The following is a 20,284-nucleotide window of genomic DNA, read 5'->3' on the forward strand; positions in this document are numbered from 1 at the left end:
AATGAGCTTGATCCTCTATTGTGCTGTTCTATGTTATGTTCGGAGTAAATACTTGTTCCAATATAATCCTTAATTCCCCCTTTTGGAATATGGAACCACAGACTGTTACAAGTCTAGGCTGTACTCCCCACAGTGGACGCAAGCCTGGGTCTAGACACTGAGCGCCATGCCTGTCACTTGCCCATCAGGCATGGCATGAATGAAATGTACATGACTAATCTCAAAATCAGCCTCCAACGACAGGCATTGTGCAGAAAGGGCGCTGCTGCATATAAAGCAAATGCCAGTGTAAAGTGGTCAGAGGGACTGGTTTCGAATGTCGTGCAAGTCTGTCAGCTCCGGAGCTCAAAAGCATTTCTCCAGAGGATTCCCACCCCACCATCTTCGGAATCCGAACTCCCTCTCTTTCCTGCTCTCGGAGGCCGGGTGTGGACATGACTCTGCAGAGGGGCCAGTCCGGTTCGGTGAGTGCGAAGGTGCTGGTCTCGGGGACCTTGGTGGTCACCCTGTTAAACTGCGCCGGGCTGCTGTACCTCTTCTTGCAATCCAGCAACCTCAGGTCCCAGGTGGAAACTCTGGCCGACCGCTTGGACGAACTGTCGGGGACGTGGCCCCCGGGGATTATCACGAGTCTGGCCGAGGACGCCAGCTACCTGGCTGAGCAGAGAAGCCGGAACAGGCGAAGCCAACTCGAGCCCCACGTTCGGGAAGAGCCCGAAGACTCCTTCGTGATGATGACGTACTCGATGATTCCGGTAAGTGCCCCGAGTTTCAACTCCCGGGAACATTTGTAAACTAGCAGACATCTGCAAAGGAATCATATCTTCAAGGTAAATATTTCGTACTTTAACCGAGAGATAGAAGACTGAACTCTGACTGTCATTTGAACTGAATAGGGGATTAAATACCTGTTGTGATATTGCATTTGGAATCCTAGATACGACGCAAAATTTGTAGAGTCAAGTTAGGAGATAAGAAGGCTTTACTGCCGCCATGAAACGTGGGTCTTACTGACGAACACAGCGTGAAATGCCCATCCCTGATGGTCCTTCAGTGGAATGGTTTGCTTGGTCATTTCAAAGGGCAGTTGCTGTGGATTGAGGCACCTACCAGACCCAGGAAACAGATAAGATTTCCTCCTATGAAGTGCAATAGTGAACTAGATGGGGATTTGCAAGAGAGTTTCACGGCAACACCACAGGCTTTTATTCCAGTATTTAGTTAATGAATTGGATTTAATAATTGGCTATTGGTGTGGAAGTTTCTCTGAAAAAAAATAACCGTGTTATTTAAATGGCTTGGGTGGATTGGGAGATTACAAGATTGGATATACAGTACTGTGCAAACGTTTTGGGCGCCTCACATTTTGATATGGTTTCTGTGGTTTGGCCTCCACAGAGCCCTGATCCAAACATCATCAAGGGTGTCTGGGATTACCTGGAGAGACAGAAGCAAGTTCTCCAAGATGCTTGAAACAACCTACCAGCTGATTTTCTAATAAAACTGCAGGACAGTGTTCCTACAATAAGATAATTGATGCAATTTAAAAGGGGGGGGGGTCATACCAAATATTAATTTTTTTTCTGTTTACTGCTCTTATAGTAATTTTTGATACTTAGAAACCTTCCGTTATTTTTGAAAGCATTCCTACTTTACATGCATCTGAGACTTTTAGACAATACAGTAGGGAAAGATAAAAGCAGAGAAATGGCTTGCATTACAACTGATGCAGATTTAAACATGTTAGTCCACACTTGATTGTTAATCAACCAGATGAGCTCCTGGACGGCACGTCAGAATGGTGTGCCAAGCGCCATGGAAAGTCAGGTCTCACGCAGGCAGTGCAGATTGCAAGTTCAGCCTGCGGCAAACGGAATATGAATTCTTGTCCTTTGTGTGGCAGCATACCCTCGGGGACAATCCGGTCAATGCTGACGTGAAGTTTCTCAATAGGAACTTGCCATGGTTCATGAGGCACTTGCATTAGAGGATAATGGATATCAGCACCGTCAAGGTGCAGGTGCTGGTACCCAGACAAATATGAAAATGCAACAAAGAAGAAAGCCTCACATAGAGCATTGGGTGGCTTCCACGAGAGCATCAAAGAGCTGCCATTTCATTGGAAAGCGTTTATCCAAAGATGGCAAAGCAGCAGAGAACGAAAAAGAAAAATTCACCTTGAAAATGGTGACGGCGTCAAAGAAGGGAGCCAAGACTGACTAGGTCGCTGAAAAAGCTTTCCCAACAAATCTTAAACACCCATGCCCATGTTATTTAAATAAAACTGGGAAGTTGATTTGTTATTGTCACATGTGTCAAGGTACAGTGAAAAACTTTGCTTGACATGCCATCCATACGGATAATTTCAACGCAAGACTGCACTGAGGAAGGCAATAACAGAATGCAGAATGGAGTGTTAAATCCAAATAACATTTGAATGCAGTGACGGAGAGAACCAGGAACTCTCTGGAATTAGACAACTGAAGTAGTTGTTCCAGAAATGCTACCACTTGTTGCCCAATACTTTGTTGTCCTTGAGAAGGTGGTGGGAGGTGCATTCATGAGTCACAGCCATACCATAATAGCAAAGCAGTTAGTCTGACATCCTCTGTAAGCAAGTTTGCACATTCCTTCCCCTTGCACGTGGGTTTTCTCCGTGTGCTCCGGTTTCCTTTGGCGGTCCAAAGAGATACCGGATAGTAGGTTAATTGCTCATGATAAATTGACCCATGATTAGGCGAGGGTTAAATCGGTGCATTGCCAGGCTGGAAAGTCTTGTTCTATGCCGTATCTCGAGATAATTAAATAAGATATTCACACAGTGTTGTCAAGAAGGTGTTCCAGGACTTAGAACCATGACAGTGAAGGACTGGTAATGTTATTGTGCCAGTCAGAACCTGCAGGTGATTTGATTTGTCTGACTCTCTTTATAGGTGGGATATACCACAGATTTGCTGTCAAACAGCCTTTGGAGAATTGCTGCAACGCTTTTGCACGCAGGTGGCAAAGCCACGGATGTTTAAGCAAGTGGGAGGGCTGCTTTGCCCCGGGTGGCGCTGAAGTTGACGTTCTTGACTGTTGAAGCTACACTTGTCCAGCAGCATGGAGGGAGAATTCTCCTTGGGCTGGAAAGGCCTTGGGATGGCACTTCTGACATCTCAACTGACTGTCAGAGGAGTGCCCCGATAGTGCTGCTACTGCATGTCCCCAGCAGCCCAGTTCAGTTGTGACCTCGGGCGCTGTCTGTGAGGAGTTTGCATGTTCTCCCTGTGACTTTCTGGGTGTTCTGGTTTCAGCACAGTACAGACCTTTCGGCCTACAATATGCCGAGCTTTTAACCTACTCCACAATTAGTCTACCCCCTTCCTCCTACATAACCCATAGCCATCCATTTTTCTAACCATGTGCCAATTTAAGGTTCTCTTAACTGTCTTCAATGTATCTACCTCTAACACCACGTCCAGCAGTGCTTTCTGGATACTGACCACTCTCTGTGTAAAAAATCTACGTCTGAGGTCTGCCCTAAACCTTCCCACACTTACCTGAAAAGGATGTTCTCTGCAAAGTACACTGCAGATGCTGTGGTCAAATCACCGCGTACAGACAAGCTGGATGAACTCAGCACGTCGGGCAACATCTGTGGAAACGGAAGAAGGAATCTAAGGGGAAAGCACTATGGGTAGTATGGGAAGTACACCTCATACACCGTCTGGGTAGTCTCCAGCCTCTTGGTATGAACATTGAATTCTCCAGCTTCCGGTAATTCCCTCCCTCTCCCTTCCCCCATCCCACTTTCACTCTGTCTCCTCTTTTAGCTGCCTATCACCTCTCTCATGATTCTGCCTTCTTCTACTACCCATAGTGCTTTCCCCTTACATTCCTTCTTCACCTCTCCTGCCTATCCCCTCCCTGCTTCCCCTCCCCCACCCCTTGATCTTTCCTCTGATTGGTTTTCCACCCTCCCCCCACCTTCTTTATGGGGCCCCTGCCCCCTCCTTCTTCAGTCCTGACGAAGGGTCTCAGCCTGAAACGTTGACTGTCCTCTGGTATTAGCCCTGAGTAAAAGGCACGCTGCCCACTCTAACTATGCCACTCATAATCTTATACAGTCGGCCCCCCTTACCTGCGAGTTCCTCATGCGCGAATTCAACCACCCACGGATCGAGAAAACCCAGAAGTGCTCTTCCAGCACTTGTTGTTCAAGCATTACACTTTTTTTCTTGTCATTATTCCCTAAACAATGCAGTATAACAACTATTTTACATAGCATTTACATTGTATTAGGTATTATAAGTAATCTAGAGATGATTTAAAGTATACGGGAGGATGTGCATAGGTTACCGTGGATCGGGATCAAAAAAATTGGAAGCTCTCTTACTATGTAAGTCGGTACAGGTACATCTGGTATTATTTAGCGTCAGTTAGTCAAACATCTGTCTTAGTATATAGTATATATTTTACTTTTCTATGTATATAAAGCACTTAAGAATGTATGTTTCAGCGCCGGGCTCGGGAAGTTCCTGAGTTCGATCCAGTGACAGACCACTATCGAGTGCGCTCTCCATCCGTGCCGGGTTGATGTGGAGGATCAAAAACCCCAAACCCCAAAACCCAATAATTAAACCACTGCGTTGCTTAGTAATAATTGTAGCTTTCATCGGGGCAGAGCCTTTCTCACTTTATCCGTTAAAATTGTTCCGATCATTGACCGACTGTAGCCTAACACTTTTCCAATGACTGATGATGTTCCACCTCTTTCCGATCACTTTATTATCTCCACTTTATTTTCAATCATGATGGTGATTATTTTCGTGAACAGAAACACTGCGGATTCAGAGCTCTGCCCCCAAGTCCTAATGTCCACCACACTGAGTCAGGTTAAATAAGGTCTAGGGTTCCACTGGGTCCTAAGGTCCACTGGATTGAGACCAGTTGAATAAGGGACTTGAGCATCCGCGTTTTTTGCTGTCCGTGTGGGGTGCTGGAACCAATCCCTCGTGGATAAGGAGGGCCGACTGTACAACTCTTATCAAATAGGCTCTCATCCTCCTTCCTCTCACATTGCAAAGACAAGAAGGTAGGTCAGTTGGCAGCTGTGTTATCCCTAGTGTAGGTGAACCGTACAACATTAAGGTGGAGTTGAAGGGCATGCGAGAGGGAGTAGATAACGGGATTGGGCTGATGAGAATGCTTTGAGATCTGTCATGGACTTCATGAGCGAAATGACTCCCTTCCGTGTCATGATGAAAATCCTACAGAATACGAAAGGGGAAAAGTTGAAGGCGAACATGAGGGGAGACTTCTTCACTCAGAGAATCGTGAGAGTGTGGAATGAGCTTCCAGCTCAAGTGGTGCAGGAAAGCTCAATCTTTAAGTTTGGATAGCTACATGGACGGAAGGGGTATGGAAGGCTATGGTCCCAGTGCAGGTTGATGGGATTTGGTAACTTAAATGGTTTTGGCATGGACTAGATGGGCCAAAGGGTCTGTTTCTGTGCTGTACTTCTCCATGATTCTATGACTCTAATAGAGCTGCCCTTGTTATCTGAATGGTTTTATTAAGCTCTGGTCAATGGTGACCCTCCTGATTATGTTACCCATCATAAAGATCAGTGTTAGCATTGATTGTCTAGGGGAGCTGGTAAGCTTTCTCTTTTTGCAGATAACCATTGCCTGGCTAATATGAAAATAATAGAATTGTACAGAACAGAAACAAGCCCGTGGGAGAAAGGGGAGGAGCATTAGAGGAATGTGATAGGCAGGGAAGTCAAAGAGAAGGGGTAAGAGGAGAGCCAGAATGGGGAACGGAAAAGGAGAGTGTGCAGGAAGGAGGGTGGGAGATGAGAAAATACCAGAAGTTGGAGAAGTTGATGTTCATGCCATTGGGTTGGAGACCACCCAGATGGAAGAAAAACAAAATCGGAATTATCTTGCTACCCATGAACACCAGGAGCTGGCAGGACCAAAGTGTTAGCTGTGGGGGCAATGCCAGCAAACTCACCTTTTAAGTCAGAAGGATTTTGTTCAAGTGCCCTGGCAGTTTCTTTGGCACCTAGTCCCTTCCTCCAAACACGGTGTTGGTCGTTGATGCAACGACTCACTGCACAGTATGTTGTGATGTACATGTGGCAAATAAAGCTGATTTAATCTAATCTAAGCACAGTGCTGAATGAGGACAGTGAATGAGGTCACAGTGCCAGTCACCTAGGTTCAATTCCGCTACAGTCTGTAAGGAGTTTGTACATTCTCCCCTTGACCGTGTATGTTTCCTCTGGGTGATCCATTTTCCTCCCACATTCCAAAGAATGTACGTGTAGGGTTAGCTGTGGGCATGCTATGTTGGCATTGGAAATGTGGCAATATGTGCAGACTGTATGAGTCATCAACACGATTATTACATTTCGCTGTATGTTTTGATGTGCATGTGAGAAATGAAGCAAATCCAGGGATCCCAGCCTTTTCTAAGCCATTAAGTAAGGGTCAGTGGACCCCGGGTTGGAAACCCCTGAGCTAATTTAATCTGTGCAGTGTTGAGAGAGAGTGGCATTGTCAGCGATGTCACCTTTCAGGTGCAATGTTAACTACGGGTCCTGGTGTGCTCTCAGGTGAAAATTAAAAGCCCCAAGTCACAATTTTGAAGAAGCGAAAGATTTGTACGCAGTATGTTCTGGCCATTGTGTATCCTTCACCTGGCATTATCCAGTCATTATCTCATTACAGTTTGCTCACACATCTCCTGCACAAGTGGCAGCACTTAAAAACTACCTCACTGGCTGTCAAACACTTTGGAACATTCTAGAAAGGATATGAAAGATCCGATGTAAATGAAGCCTATGTAGATGTTAGTTGCCTTTCATTTTCTTATTAAGTGACAAACAATACACTTACTATTTAACAACTTGCATGGTTTATCAGTGAGAATCTTAGCTTTATAAAGAGTGGGCAGTCTAGGTGTTGAGATGAAAATGTATTCTTGAAAACATTTGAACACTATCAACAGCAATGATTGTAACAGCCAAGCACAACTGAAAGAAAATGCTTTTTTATGTCTACCTGCATGATTAAAGATCAATTATTTTCATCTCATTTTATTAACAAGACATAACCAAGTTATTGTGTAGTGTCTTAAACAAGATGTCCAAATAGAAATGACATAAATTTTTATTATTTTGACTTTAGAGTTTTAAACACAAATGTTGAAGAACAAAAGAAAAATGTTGAACAAAGAAAAATAACCACACCAATGAAAAACTACATACAAAGACTGACAATCAATGTGCAAAAGAAGACAAACTGCAAATACAAGAAAAATCAATAAATAAATAATACTAGAAACATGATTTGTAGAAGTAAGTCGATAGGTTGTGAAGTACAGTAGTTTAGATTTGAGGTGTGGTTCAGGAGCCTGATGGTTGAAGGGTAATGAATGTTCCTGAACCTGGAGGTGTGGGACCTAAGACTCCCTTACCTGTGGAAATTTTGTTTAACTAAACAGATTTTTTTAAAAATTGTAGTATCAAGAAAAATTTACATCTGGAGAAGGCAGCCATGAACAATTAGTTGTGACATTGGTGTAAACGTCCATCATGCAGTTCCCACAAGAGACAGATTGACAAGCAGGCGCATTCATTCTTCTTAAATTATTGATAATATATGAACTAGGAATTTCCATGTGACAATGACTTATGGACTTTTAATTCAACTGGGAATACCTTGAAGTGCTGTGTGGTTTATAAAGAATGAATTATTCATAAGAATACTTTAAATACATGTAAATCACTATAGGATAAGACCCGAAAAGGATTATTCCATGTTGATACATTTTGTTGGGTTGTATTTCATCATACATTTTAAGGAAGTAGCTTGTATACATTTGAAGAATGCACCTTATTTGTAATATTTAAACCATTGCAATTCTCATATCTTAAATGTTGCAATTGAAAACAAAGTGTAAATCAAAATAATGATTCAAACGGTTGGCAATTGTTAAAGAAAACTTGTCTGACTAAAACAAAAGGTTCATTTAAAGAGCAGCTGCATGGTTTACATAAATTATACAATTTGAGGTAGAAAGCAAATTTAGCTGGATAAGGCAGAGGTCACACAAAAGCTACAAAGTGAGGGATCTTCAGCTTTATGTATATCCTTCGTCCAAGGCAAGGCATCAGAATTTAGGAAGGACGTCAAGACCTGAAAGAGAAGGTTTAGGTTCATAGGTCAGAGAAACCCATGTTGTTCATTAAGGAGCAAGGAGATTAACAAAGATTGAGGGCCATGAGGGAGGGTGACAGGGTAGATGAGGAGAAACTCTTTCTAGTGGGTGAAGTTCCATGCAAGCAGGATATGAAGATATCATGCAATTAGCTAGAAGTGATATAAAGGAAAATATTCTTTAAGTACTATAGTGAAATATTATGATTTGGCATATGTTAATTGAAAGGCTAGTTGAAACACATTCGATAATTATGTTCAGAAAGAATTGGATAAGTAATGCTGGGAGCAATATTATGGTCATTAATTAGGGCATACAGATTCATACTTAGATTCTTGGTCTAAAGATTGGAAGCAGAAAGTTCACAAGCCTAACAAGCAGCTAGAGAATTTAAAATCAGTTAATTAATCCAGAATGGGAAACAATTATTTTGAGTAATTGTGACCATGAAAAATATCATTTAAAAATCTGGTTTATTAATGTTCCTCAGGGAGGATATTTGTAATCTTCCAGTAGCCGGACCTATATCTGAATTCAGATCCTCAAAGTGGCTGAGATGGACTGAAGTTATATCAGAACTGTTATATCAAAAATGGATCCATCCACATGTTGCTTATTCATAAAGGAAGGTTGCACTAACTTTTTATAAATCTCTACATCAAAGCATTTTGCTTGAAAAAAATCTGCATGAAGTGAGGAATCTTGAAACTGGTAGCTGGGGAAGGATTCAAAGTCCTACCCAGGCATAATAAGGAAACTGAAACCTGGCTAAACCACTCTCCCATTTTAGCTGACTGTCAGTGCTACCAAAACATAAATGCTTCTGACATTCAGAAACATTCTGGTTTTTTAAAATTAATAAAACCGACAGCATAACATAAATAGTAAGAACAAATTATAAACTATCAAAAGGTTTAATTGATGAGTTTGTTTGAAGTTTAAAATAAATTCTAAATGTACCTTAATTGCCTACGGTCTGGTCCTGCCTGGTCTAACCTGGTATTAGTTCTTTGGGCAGGATTCCTAATGGAAGAACAGGGTAACTGATGCAATTCCACACTCCTTACCCAGCAAAAAGAATGGAACAGATCTTCTGCTCGGCAGAGTGGTGATCCCAGGACACCTGACTTTGTTAGAACAGTACCAACCTTCACATGGCCCAAGCACCTACACTCACACCTCCCGGAAGACTAAAGGCTGGTAACTGGGAAGTTCTAAAGCCAGGGGAATCACACCAAGAAAACCCAAGAGGAATATCCTATCCTATTTACATTTGAATGTCTTTGATACCCCAGGGAAGTGACAAATTGCTTCACAAGCAAATCATTTCTTTTTTATTTGACAAAGAAGTGCTACAGTAAAATTTCTGTTTTAAGAAAGATTCCCAATGATATGTGCAAAATATACGATCAGTTAATCTGCTTTATTGATGCAGGAAAGTTATTCTACATTTACTGTACTTGTTTGCAAATTGTGCTCAGCAACTAGATTCTTCCTCTGAGATTTTCATTGGTGTCTGAAACTCATTACTGTGTGGGATAATGTAATCCTTACATGTGGAAATGCCTGTGGACTTTAACTTTTCTAAATGTAAATTTTTCTTTCAAGATGGTGGCTCAGCCCGGGGTTACATTTTATTAGCAGCCACAATAAGCAATAATTCCTCACATCAAAAAATATTAAATTTATACCACATTTAATATTTAAACGCTGATTTTGGAAATAGAATTTGTTCTTTCTGCATGAGATTGAATAATCATATGTGAATAATATTATTTAAGCTCTTTATAATGAGTAAAGCCATCAAATATTATTACACTCACTTACTGCCTGTTATGCCACTGGCGTTTAGGGCAGCAATGAAGGTCTGGCATCTCTGGTGGTGTTCGGAGATTCCTTCATCATTATCAGTAGCTTCTTCTTAGTTTTCACTACTGTCAGTCATGCAAGTCCCGGGTGGAAAAAAATCTTCATTGTTGTTTCCGTAACAATTTTGTTATACCAGTCAGGGTTGTTATCCCAGAGCTGAACCCCCGAAACTGGAAGAGCGGTGGACCACTCTTAGTCTGGCTTCTACCCTTTGACCTGTTTGTATGGGTGACCCTTCCAAGAGCCAAAGCATAAAGCTCTGACTCCAGCCAGCATAGCTTCCCAGGTCACTGAGGCACGCAAGCCTCCAAACCCTACAACAAGGTTGTGGTCCTCTTGGAGAAAATACCAGTCAAAGGCAGCACAATATCATTATATTGTCATAGAGTATCATAGAACAGTATCACTTGTAAACAGCACTTTGGCCCATCGAGTTAATGCTGAGCCATTTACACTTTTCACATTTTTATGCCCCACATACACCTATCACCTTCGGTCCAGTTAATCTAGAAACCAGCATGTCTTTGGATTGTAAGCCCATGCAGTGACAAGGAAAACATGCAAATTTCATACAGATAGCACCTGAGGTCAGAATTGAACTGTGGTTGCTGGGGCTGAGATTCAGCATCTCTCCCACTTGTGCTACTCTTTTAGTAGAGGGTTCAGTGTAGTTTTAAGGAGTAGTAAGAGTCAAGAAATGTGGGCTTGTTTCCACTGAACTTGAATAATTGTTTTGTCCATTACAGTTAACTCAGACAAACAACTAAAATGTCTTTGAAGTCAAATATTAAATGCAAGATGGGTTCAAAATAGTGACCTCACAACACCATTGTTCAGTTTATTTTGAATTCATTTGAATACTGACACTTCCAAGTAAAATAAAAGGGTTGTTAACACGTTATATTCGAGGGGACATAAGATTGGAGCCACAGCCTTCAACACCAGATGTATTATCATATAAATTTTGATGTTTGTAATGGTTAGAGGACTGTGCGGTAGCAATGTAGATGTGAATGTCAGTAATGTACCTGGGTGGTGGGGTGGGGATAATGATGATAATGAATGTACTTAAAGCAACGTGCTGCAGGGGTTCATTTATTTTATAAACCATTCAAATAATTAAGTAACGAAGGTACCAATATAACTACCTCTAGAACATTTGATAAGATTCTCTCGCAACCAGAATCTTAAGTTTTAATGATTGTTATCTGAAACCTCCAGGTTTCTTTGTGTCAATCAGTAGCTGTGTGGTCTAATTTTATTTTAATTTTTGCATGTAGCTATCTAACTGAGATATCTACTACAATTATATTCTGAAGAATAGCTGATGTTCCTTGCAACCAAACCTTAGTTAATTTACAACAATGGAAATAAAACATAGAACAGTAGTGCACAGAACAGGGCTCTTCAGTCTACAATGGTATGCCAAATGCTCAACCTAGTTAACATTTCCCTCTGACATAGCCCTTTAGCTTTCTTTCATCCATGTACCTAATGAAGAGTCTCTTAAATCTTCCTAATGCACCTGTCTCTACCAGCACACCCAGAAGCTCTTCCACGCACCCACCTCTCTCTGTGTTAAAAATCCTACCTCTGGCGTCCCTCTATACTTTCCTCCAGTCACCTTAGAATGATTGGAGGAAATCATCCTCCACGCTGGGGAAAAGGTGCTGGCTGTCCACCCTCTCTTTGTCTCTTATTGTCTTATGGACCTCTATCAGAGATGCCAACTTTCTTTAATGCCACATGGAAAGTTTTGCAAAATTGCGTCTTCTTCCAGGCTGCAGCTGATTTCTTCCACTGCTGAAATCATAGAAAGTCATATTCTTGTATTGATGGATTTATTTTGCATTCTGATCTATTCCTTCTGCCCCAAGTTCTTCCCTCTGAAACATCAGATCTGATCAGGTCAAGCACTCAGAGTAAGACTGAACCACAGACATTAACTTTAATCTATTACTCTTTCTGCTTACTTTGATTACTGTCAGTCTTTCTATTACTGTCCACAATTTTTAAACGTCACTTGTAACTTTGGTAACATTATAGAAATAAAATTTCCTTCTCTGCCTATTTAGGCCAATGAAAAAAGATAATTAGATCATTACAGAGAGGAGGTCCTGGAAGTTGCCTACACATCTCAGCAAGTCTGTAGTTATGTGGTCCCATGAATTTAAAGAACTGCTTAGTGTGGTTCATCCTGGGTGTCGACTGACAGAGGGCTGCTGCAGCTCCCACCAGTTTCACCCCCACTTACCCAATAGTGGTGCCTGTTTTATTCTGAGCCATTTTGATGTCGCAGGTAAATCTCAGCTGGAATGAGAACAGTTCCAAAGGAACATGGCAGTGCAGCCATTACTGTTAATATCTTACAGCTCCAGTGACCTGGGTTCAATCCCCACCTCAGGTGCTGTCTGTGCGGAGGTTTCAGCCGCGTGCTTTGGTTTCCTCTTATCCTAAAGGTGAGGTGGTTGGTTACTGTAAATTAACCCCTTGATGTAGATGGGGGGGGGGGGCAAAATAAATCAGGGAGCATTAACGTGCAAGAAAGAGGAAAATTTAGGGTGACGGAGCGAGAGAATGGGATTGGTAGGATCGCTCAGCTGAGAGCTGGCTTGGGGATGATGGGCCCAACTGCCTTCCTTCCATGTCATAGTAAGTAAGTTGCATCAGTTTCTTTGAAGGACTTTTTAAATATAACCATGATTACATTTTTCTACAGGTTCGGATATTAGTGGACCTTTGCAACAGCACTAAAGGAATCTGCTTAACAGGTATGTTTTCGGAAAAGTTTCCCACTTCTTTTGGAATCTTGGAACAGAAATCGAAATGATATTAAATGACTTATCTATAAATGCTCTTCTTTGTTATGAATATAGTGTGTCATTCTTAGAAAAAGTTTAGAAAATCTGCTGATGTTAATTAAATTTTGTGAGTTGTGTGTGAGGCTTCTTGTGGGACTAAATATAAATTGGCTGCTCAGTGAACGAGTATTAAAAGGAGTACTGTGTATGGGTGCCATAACAACCTGCAAGATTGCATGCTTGTGTTGCCATGTCTTGGCTGATGTGAACTTGGAGGAATCGCTAACGGTAAACGACATCAAGGCATGGAAGTTCTGATACGCACTGCATGGTTTATGATGTATATTTCAATCATTCACTTGTTATGGAAATCCTTATATCAGTTTCAATTTTGCTTCTGTGGAGATGGACATGTTTAGATGTAATGCAAGCAGAAATAGATATCTGCCCAGTTGCAACAAGCATAGTTGTGGGTGGTTTTCTAAAGGGATCTTCCCAGAAGTGGCTTTATGAGTAAGGGTGGTTTTTGGAATTTTGAAAATCCATTATTTTTGGTTAGATGTGCTCCCACTGAGGGTGTCATGGTAGTGTGGCAGTTAGTGTGATGCTGTTACAGCTCGTGGTGTTCTGGAGTTCAGAGTTCAACTCTGCGCTGTTCTGGAAGGAGTCTCTGTACGTCCTCCGCGTGGAATGTGTGGATTTTCACCTGGTGCTTCGGTATCCTCTCACAGTCCAAAGACTGTGAAAGGGTCGAATAACTGGTCATTATAGACTGTCCTGTGATTAGGTTAGGGTTAATTGGGATTCTGGCATTGCTGGGGGCAGCATTGCTCAAAGGGCTGGAATGGCCTTCTTCATGCTGTATCACTAAATAAGTGATAAATAAATTCTGCTGATGGTACTTCCAGTGTGGGGGGTGTATTACACTTAACCCTGCATTCATGACTTCAGTGTTGTGATATTTCCCAGACATCGTCTTGGTCCTAGTCAGGAGATGAGGAGTGAAAAAAGCCAGTAACTAGTCCAAATTGTGCTTCCTACAAAGAGTCTTCTTGTAAGCAATTTTACATTATAGTGCTGGGTTACAAACCCCTTTAAATATCTATTCACATACCCATTAACTCGATCACATACAAACGTTCCCATATGCACATTTCTAGCTACAGACCTTTACAGTAGAATGACAGGCTGAACTGAGATTTTTTTATTTTTACCATACTGAAGTATTTCGGTAAGGTGTTTCATTTTCACTGCCAATTAGGTATTGCTTTCTTTGGGATAATAACATTCTTTTTCTCTCAGCCCCAAGTGTGAAAGCTTCTGCTCAGAAATAGTTGCTGAGAAATTGGGTTGTACATATTTTTGCAGGGTTAAGTGTGTGTGAAAGTGGTTATGACATGTCAAGAAATTTGGCATGTGCTCATCAGTTCCAACCAGTTCTAATCAGTGCACCGTAGAAAGCATCATGTCTGTATGCATAATGGCTTGATATAACAGCTGCTCTGTATGTGAGTGCAAGAAACTGCAGAGAGCTGTGGACACAGTTCAACACATCACAGGAACAAGCTTCCACTCTATGGACAATGTCTATACTTCTCGCTACCTCAGTGATATCAAAGACCCCATGCACTCTGGACATTCTCTCATCTCCCTCTGTCTTTGGATAGAAGATCTAATATCCTGAAATAACATACAGCCATGATAAAGGACAGCTTCTGTCCTGCTATTGTCAGTCTCTTGTACAATAAGATAGACTCTTGGCCTCGTCATGATCATGCATTTTACCTTCACTGTCTTTTTTTGATAGCTTTGACACTAAATTCTGCATTGTTATTGTTTTACCTTGTTCTAGCTCAATGCACTGTGTAATAATTTAATCTGTATAAACAGTAACTAAGGCAGGATTCTCACTGTGTCTTGGTACATGTGACATTAATAAACTAGTATCAATACCAATACTAGTGCCAGACTGAAACTCACCAAAAATTTGTGCATGTTATTTCTATCATTTCTTAAAGAATGCATCAGCTCGATTTGCTTGATCTGCAGGGCTGTGTTCTGGGACTAGTGCTCTTTGATTTTTATAAATGACTTGGATGAGAAAGTGGAAGAGTGGGCTATTAAGCTTGCAGATGACACAAAGTTCGGTGGTAGGGCAGGTAGTCATATGTTACAAAGGATCATTGATCGAATGCAGAGCTGGGCTGAGAAGTGGCAGATGGGAGTTCAATCTGGAAAAGTGTGAAGTGATTCACTCTGGAAGGTCAAGCTTGAAGAATATAGGGGTAATGGCAGAATTCTTAACAGTGTGAAGGAACAGAGTGATCTTGTGGTTCTCATCTACAGATCACTCAAAGTTGTAGGGCAAGTTGATAGTATGTTTAAGAACATATATGATTCGTTGGCCTTCATTAGTCAAGGGACCGTGTTCAGGAGCTGTGAGGTGATGTTGCAGCTCTATAAAACTCTAGTTAGCCCACACTTGGTGTATTGTGTTCAGCTCTGATCACCTCATTGTAAGAAGGATGTAGAAGCAGAGGAGATTTACCACGACTCTTGTGTCTTATGAGGATAGGTTGAGCAAGCTGGGTCTTTCCTCTTTGGGAGAAGGAGGGTGAGAGGTGACTTGATAGAGTGGACAGCCAGAGACCTCTGCGCCACTGTGCTGTTCCTGGAATTAGGAACAGAAAGCAATCTGCTGGAGGAACTCAGTAGGTCGAGCAGCATCCATTGGTGGGGGTGGGGAGGTGTGCGGGAAGGACTTGTCAACATTTGGTTCGAAGTCCTGCACCAGGACTGGCACTGTGTTTCGTCCTGTAACACGGACAGTTCCTTTCCACTGTCAGGTGCTGCTCAAACTGCTGCGTTCCTCTAGCAAAACATTTGTTACAACGCATTGATCAGAGCAGCTATCGGGGAGCATGGTTTCACTGTTGCTGTCATTCTCTGAGGACAGTTCCAGATTGGAGGTGCATGAATCCTGACTCTGACCATATTGCCTCAGAAACAGCCCTGGTGAAGGGTTTTAACTCAAGGCCAACAGTTCCTTTCCTCCCAGAGATGCTGCCTACTCTGGCGAGTTGCTCCAGCTGGTTGTTTGTATCTACTTCTGGATACAGATGTTTGTTACAGAGCTCAAGTGGGAGCAGACACCATTCCCAGCCCACATATAGGGAGGCTTTGGCTTGAATCACCCAATAGTTACATCCTTCCTAACACAGTCAGTTTAAACCTCTGGAAGACCACAAGATATAAGAGCAGAATTAGGCCATTTGGCCCATCGAGTCTGCTCCGCCATTCAGTCATGGCTGATCCATTTCTTCCAGCCATCCCACTCCCCTGCCTTCTCCCCATACCCTTTGATTCACTGGCTAATCAAGAACCTACCTATGTCTGCCTTAAATGCACCCAATGATTTGGCCTCCACAGCTGCTTGTGTCAACAAATTCCACAGATTTAAATTCCTCTGATTAAAGTAATTTCTCCGCCTCTGTACTAAATGGACGTATTTTGATTCTCAAGCTGTGCCCTCTTGTCCTAGACTCCCCTACTATGGGAAATAACTTTGCCATATCTAATTTGTTCAGGTCTATTAACATTTGGAATCTTTCTGTGAGTTTCATTCCTGCACAGTGGAGGATATATGGCAGTGTCATGCAATCAATTTGATTGATGTGATCATCATGACAATGTGGCCAGCAACATATGCAAGCTGAAATAGGTGTATTTTGCAGCACTCCTGATTATATGTACAGAGCAATATATGAAGGTGGACCTAACTAGTAGACGTTGTTGGGAGCAGAATGATAACGGTGAGTTGTATTAAGCAAATGAGAAGATATGTTACACAGTTAAAGACATATTCAACACCTAATCCATAATCTCAGGACTTGACTTGTACAACTCCCTTTAAGAAATCAAGCTTTTATTTTGTAAATATCTGGAAAACCTTCAGGTCTAATGTTAAACACTCTTTTTAACTGACCACCTTGACTATCAAACAAGAAAAACTATTGGAAACTGTCCCTCTTGTACAGTGTCATACTTCAATGCATTCCAGGTCAGATTGGCAATGCACATTTCCCTTTTTCAACTTATATGCTCAACCAGTGAGGTGGCAGGATGCTACAACCATGAAAATGAATGGAACCATGAGTGAATGGAAGCTTAACTGTCCACACCATGGCCAACAGTTACCTGTGCATCATGATTTCCAAGGCTATTATTCTTGAATAATAAGACCATAAGATATAGGAGCAGCAGTAGGCCATTCAGCCCATAGAGTCTGCTCCGCCATTCAGTCATGGGCTTGATCCAATTCTTCCAGTCATCCCCACTCCCCTGCTTTCATCCCATACCTTTTGATGCCTTGGTTAATCTAGAACCTATCTATCTTAGCCTTAAATACATTGAATGACTTGGCCTCCACAGCTGCTCGTGGCAACAAATTCCATAGATTTACTACTTTCTGACTGAAGTAATTTCCCTGCATTTCAGTTCTAAAAGGACGTCCTTCAATCTTGAAGTCTTGCCCCTTTGTCCTAGAATTCCCTACCATGGGAAATAACTTCACCATATCTAATCTGTTCAAGCCTTTTATCATTTGGAATGTTTCTATGAGATCCTTCCTCATTTTTCTGAATTCCAGGGAATACAGCCCAAGAGCTGCCACACATTCCTCATACGGTAACCCTTTCATTTCTGGAATCATTCTTATGAATCTTTTCTGAACCCTCTCCAAAGTCAGTATATCCTTTCTAAAATAAGGAGCCCAAAACTGCACACAATACTTCAAGTGTGGTCTCATGAGTGCCTTATAGAGCATCAACATCACATATCTGCCCTTATATTCTATACCTCTAGAAATGAATGTCAACATTGCATTTGCCTTCTTCACCACCGACTCAACCTTTAGGGTATTCTGCACAAGGACTCCCAAGACCCTTTGCATCTCTGCATTTTGAATTCTCTCCCCATCTAAATAATAGTCTGCCCATTTATTTCTTCCACCAAAGTGCATGACCATACACTTTACAGCATTATAATTCATTTGTCACTTCTTTGCCCATTCCCCTAAACTATCTAAGTCTCTCTGCAGGCTCTCTGTTTCCTCAACAGTACCTGCTCCTCCACCTATCTTTGTATCATTGGCAAATTTAGCCACAAATCCATTAATCCCATAGTACATGTAGTGTTCTCGTGCCTGGTGTAGAAACTCTGACTAACACCAAGTTAAACCGAAGTCAATGAGGACAGGATTGCAGCAAGATTAACCGTTTACTGTTCACTCTTCCACATGAACGTATGGTGAAAACTGTGTTGATAAAACAACACAAAATATATACAGTATTTGTTTCCTTCTTGGCATTACATTTGCATCATAAATACTTGTAAAAGTAGAACTACAACAAACTATATTAAAGTCTCATTAAAGAACAACATATAGTCAGAATCTACCTACCCCATCAACAGCTTTAAATACACTTCAACACAAACTATCCAGCAATGCTTTCAATAGCACAAGAAAATAAACTTTATCAACCGTCATTTCTTTTAACAGAATCAATGTTAACATTTTTACTTCAACTTATCGACTGTCATATGAACTTATGGCATTGCTTCTATGATGTTTCTTAGTGCAGAGAAATGGAACTTCTCTCACGCTGATCCTGCACACACAAGCCCCCGCCTTCCCGTTTCTCCAAACTGGTATTTACCCACAAGACGCGGCAAAACCGGGTGTGACATCATCACATGCCGCGATATATCACAGACAATGAATTTACCTTCAACAACTGCAACGTAATTATGAACCTTAACTTTAACTAGAAAATAGTTACAAATGAATTACTAAAGTGAAAATGTAATTAAGTTAAATAAATGCCTTAAGGGCAACACAGTCCAAGTCATTGACTACATCGTAAAAAGAAGCGGTCCCAACACCGACCCCTGTGGAACTCCACTGGTAACCAGCAGCCAGCCAGAATAGAATCCCTTTATTCCCATTCTCTGTCTTCTGCCAATCAGCCAATGCTCCACCCATGCTAGTAACTTCCCTGTAATTCCATGGGCTCTTATCTTGCTAAGCAGCCTCATGTGCGGCATCTTGTCAAAGGCCTTCTGAAAATCCAAGTACACCACATCCACTGCAACTCCTTTGTCTACCCTGCTTGTAATTCCCTCAAAAAATTACAGTAGGTTTGTCAGACAGGATTTTCCTTCCAGGAAACCGTGCTGGCTTTGGCCTATCTTGTCATGTGCCTCCAGGTACTCCGTAATCTCATCCCTAACAATCGATTACAACAGCTTCCCAACCACTGATATCAGGTTAACAGACTTTCTGCTGCCTCCCACCTTTCTTAATAGCGGAGTAACACTTGCAATTTTCCAGTCATCCGGTACAATGCCAGAATTTATCGATTCTTGAAAGATCATTGTTAATGCCTCTGCAATCTCTGCAGCGACTTCTCTCAGAACCCGAGGGTGCATTCCATCAGGTCCAGGAGATTTATCCACCCTCAGACCATTAAGCTTCCTGAGCACCTTCTCAGTTGTAATTTTCTCTTCATATACTTCACTTCCCTGACACTCTTGAATGTCCGGTATACTGCAGATGTCTTCCACTGTGAAGACTGATGCAAAATACGCATTCAGTTCCTCTGCCATCTCTGCGTCTCTCATTACAATATCAGACAAGCAGACAAACAAGGCAGGGCAGCCTTACTTAAATCCAGGTGTATTGAAAAATCCTTCTGTTTCCCCCACTATTGATCAGCTGATCACGGATAGGTTCTCCTATTCCATACTTAGCAGTGAAATGGCTTAACAATTTTTAATTTCCTCCTTTGGAAATGCCTGTCCCAATGAGGATTTCACCAGGAAATGTGTGTAAAAGCTGCCAAGCATGTACAAAAATGCATGCAATTAATGCAAAGAAAAATGGTGCAAATGGATATTTTTTTTGGAAATAGTTCAGAAGCAATGCAGCAGATACTGCACTTTGAGGGAGTAGTAACGTGCAGAATGAATGTCAACAAACCTTAGATGCATACCTGCATATTTTATTTTAAGATGTTCTTAAAATTCATCAGAATCATCCTCCAACCTGTAAACAATTAATTTATTGTCATATTTAGGATAGGATAGAAGGATATTTGGGAATAGGGAGTGAGGATAGCATGACAGTTACCATGACGCTATTGCAGCTTGAAGCGCTGGAGTTCAAAGTTCAATTCCAACACCACCTGTAAGAAGTTTATACATCCTACCTGTGAAATGAGCAGGTTACCACCGGGTGCTCCGGTTTCCTCCCACATTCCAAAAATATACCAGTTAGTAGGTTAATTAGTCACTGTAAATTGCCCTGAGATTAGGCAAGGGTTAAATAGGTGGGTTGCTGGAGG

At 41.7% G+C, this 20,284-nt stretch overlaps 1 protein-coding gene and 1 pseudogene across 1 annotated transcript in view; both read left to right on the forward strand.

The window, feature by feature from the left end:
• Window positions 1–200: 200 nt before the first annotated feature.
• The window catches only part of gldn (gliomedin), a 35,553-nt gene continuing 15,469 nt past the window's right edge, over window positions 201–20,284 (forward strand). The window contains exons 1-2 of the mRNA XM_059952798.1: window positions 201–755; window positions 12,800–12,851. Of these exons, the coding sequence (XP_059808781.1) occupies window positions 435–755; window positions 12,800–12,851 (373 nt within the window). The 5' untranslated portion in view covers window positions 201–434. The remainder of the gene's footprint in view (window positions 756–12,799; window positions 12,852–20,284) is intronic.
• LOC132382306 (oligoribonuclease, mitochondrial-like) lies at window positions 1,294–2,219 on the forward strand (annotated as a pseudogene).

This window comes from Hypanus sabinus, chromosome 28, assembly GCF_030144855.1.
Source record: "Hypanus sabinus isolate sHypSab1 chromosome 28, sHypSab1.hap1, whole genome shotgun sequence".
Taxonomy (NCBI): domain Eukaryota; kingdom Metazoa; phylum Chordata; class Chondrichthyes; order Myliobatiformes; family Dasyatidae; genus Hypanus; species Hypanus sabinus.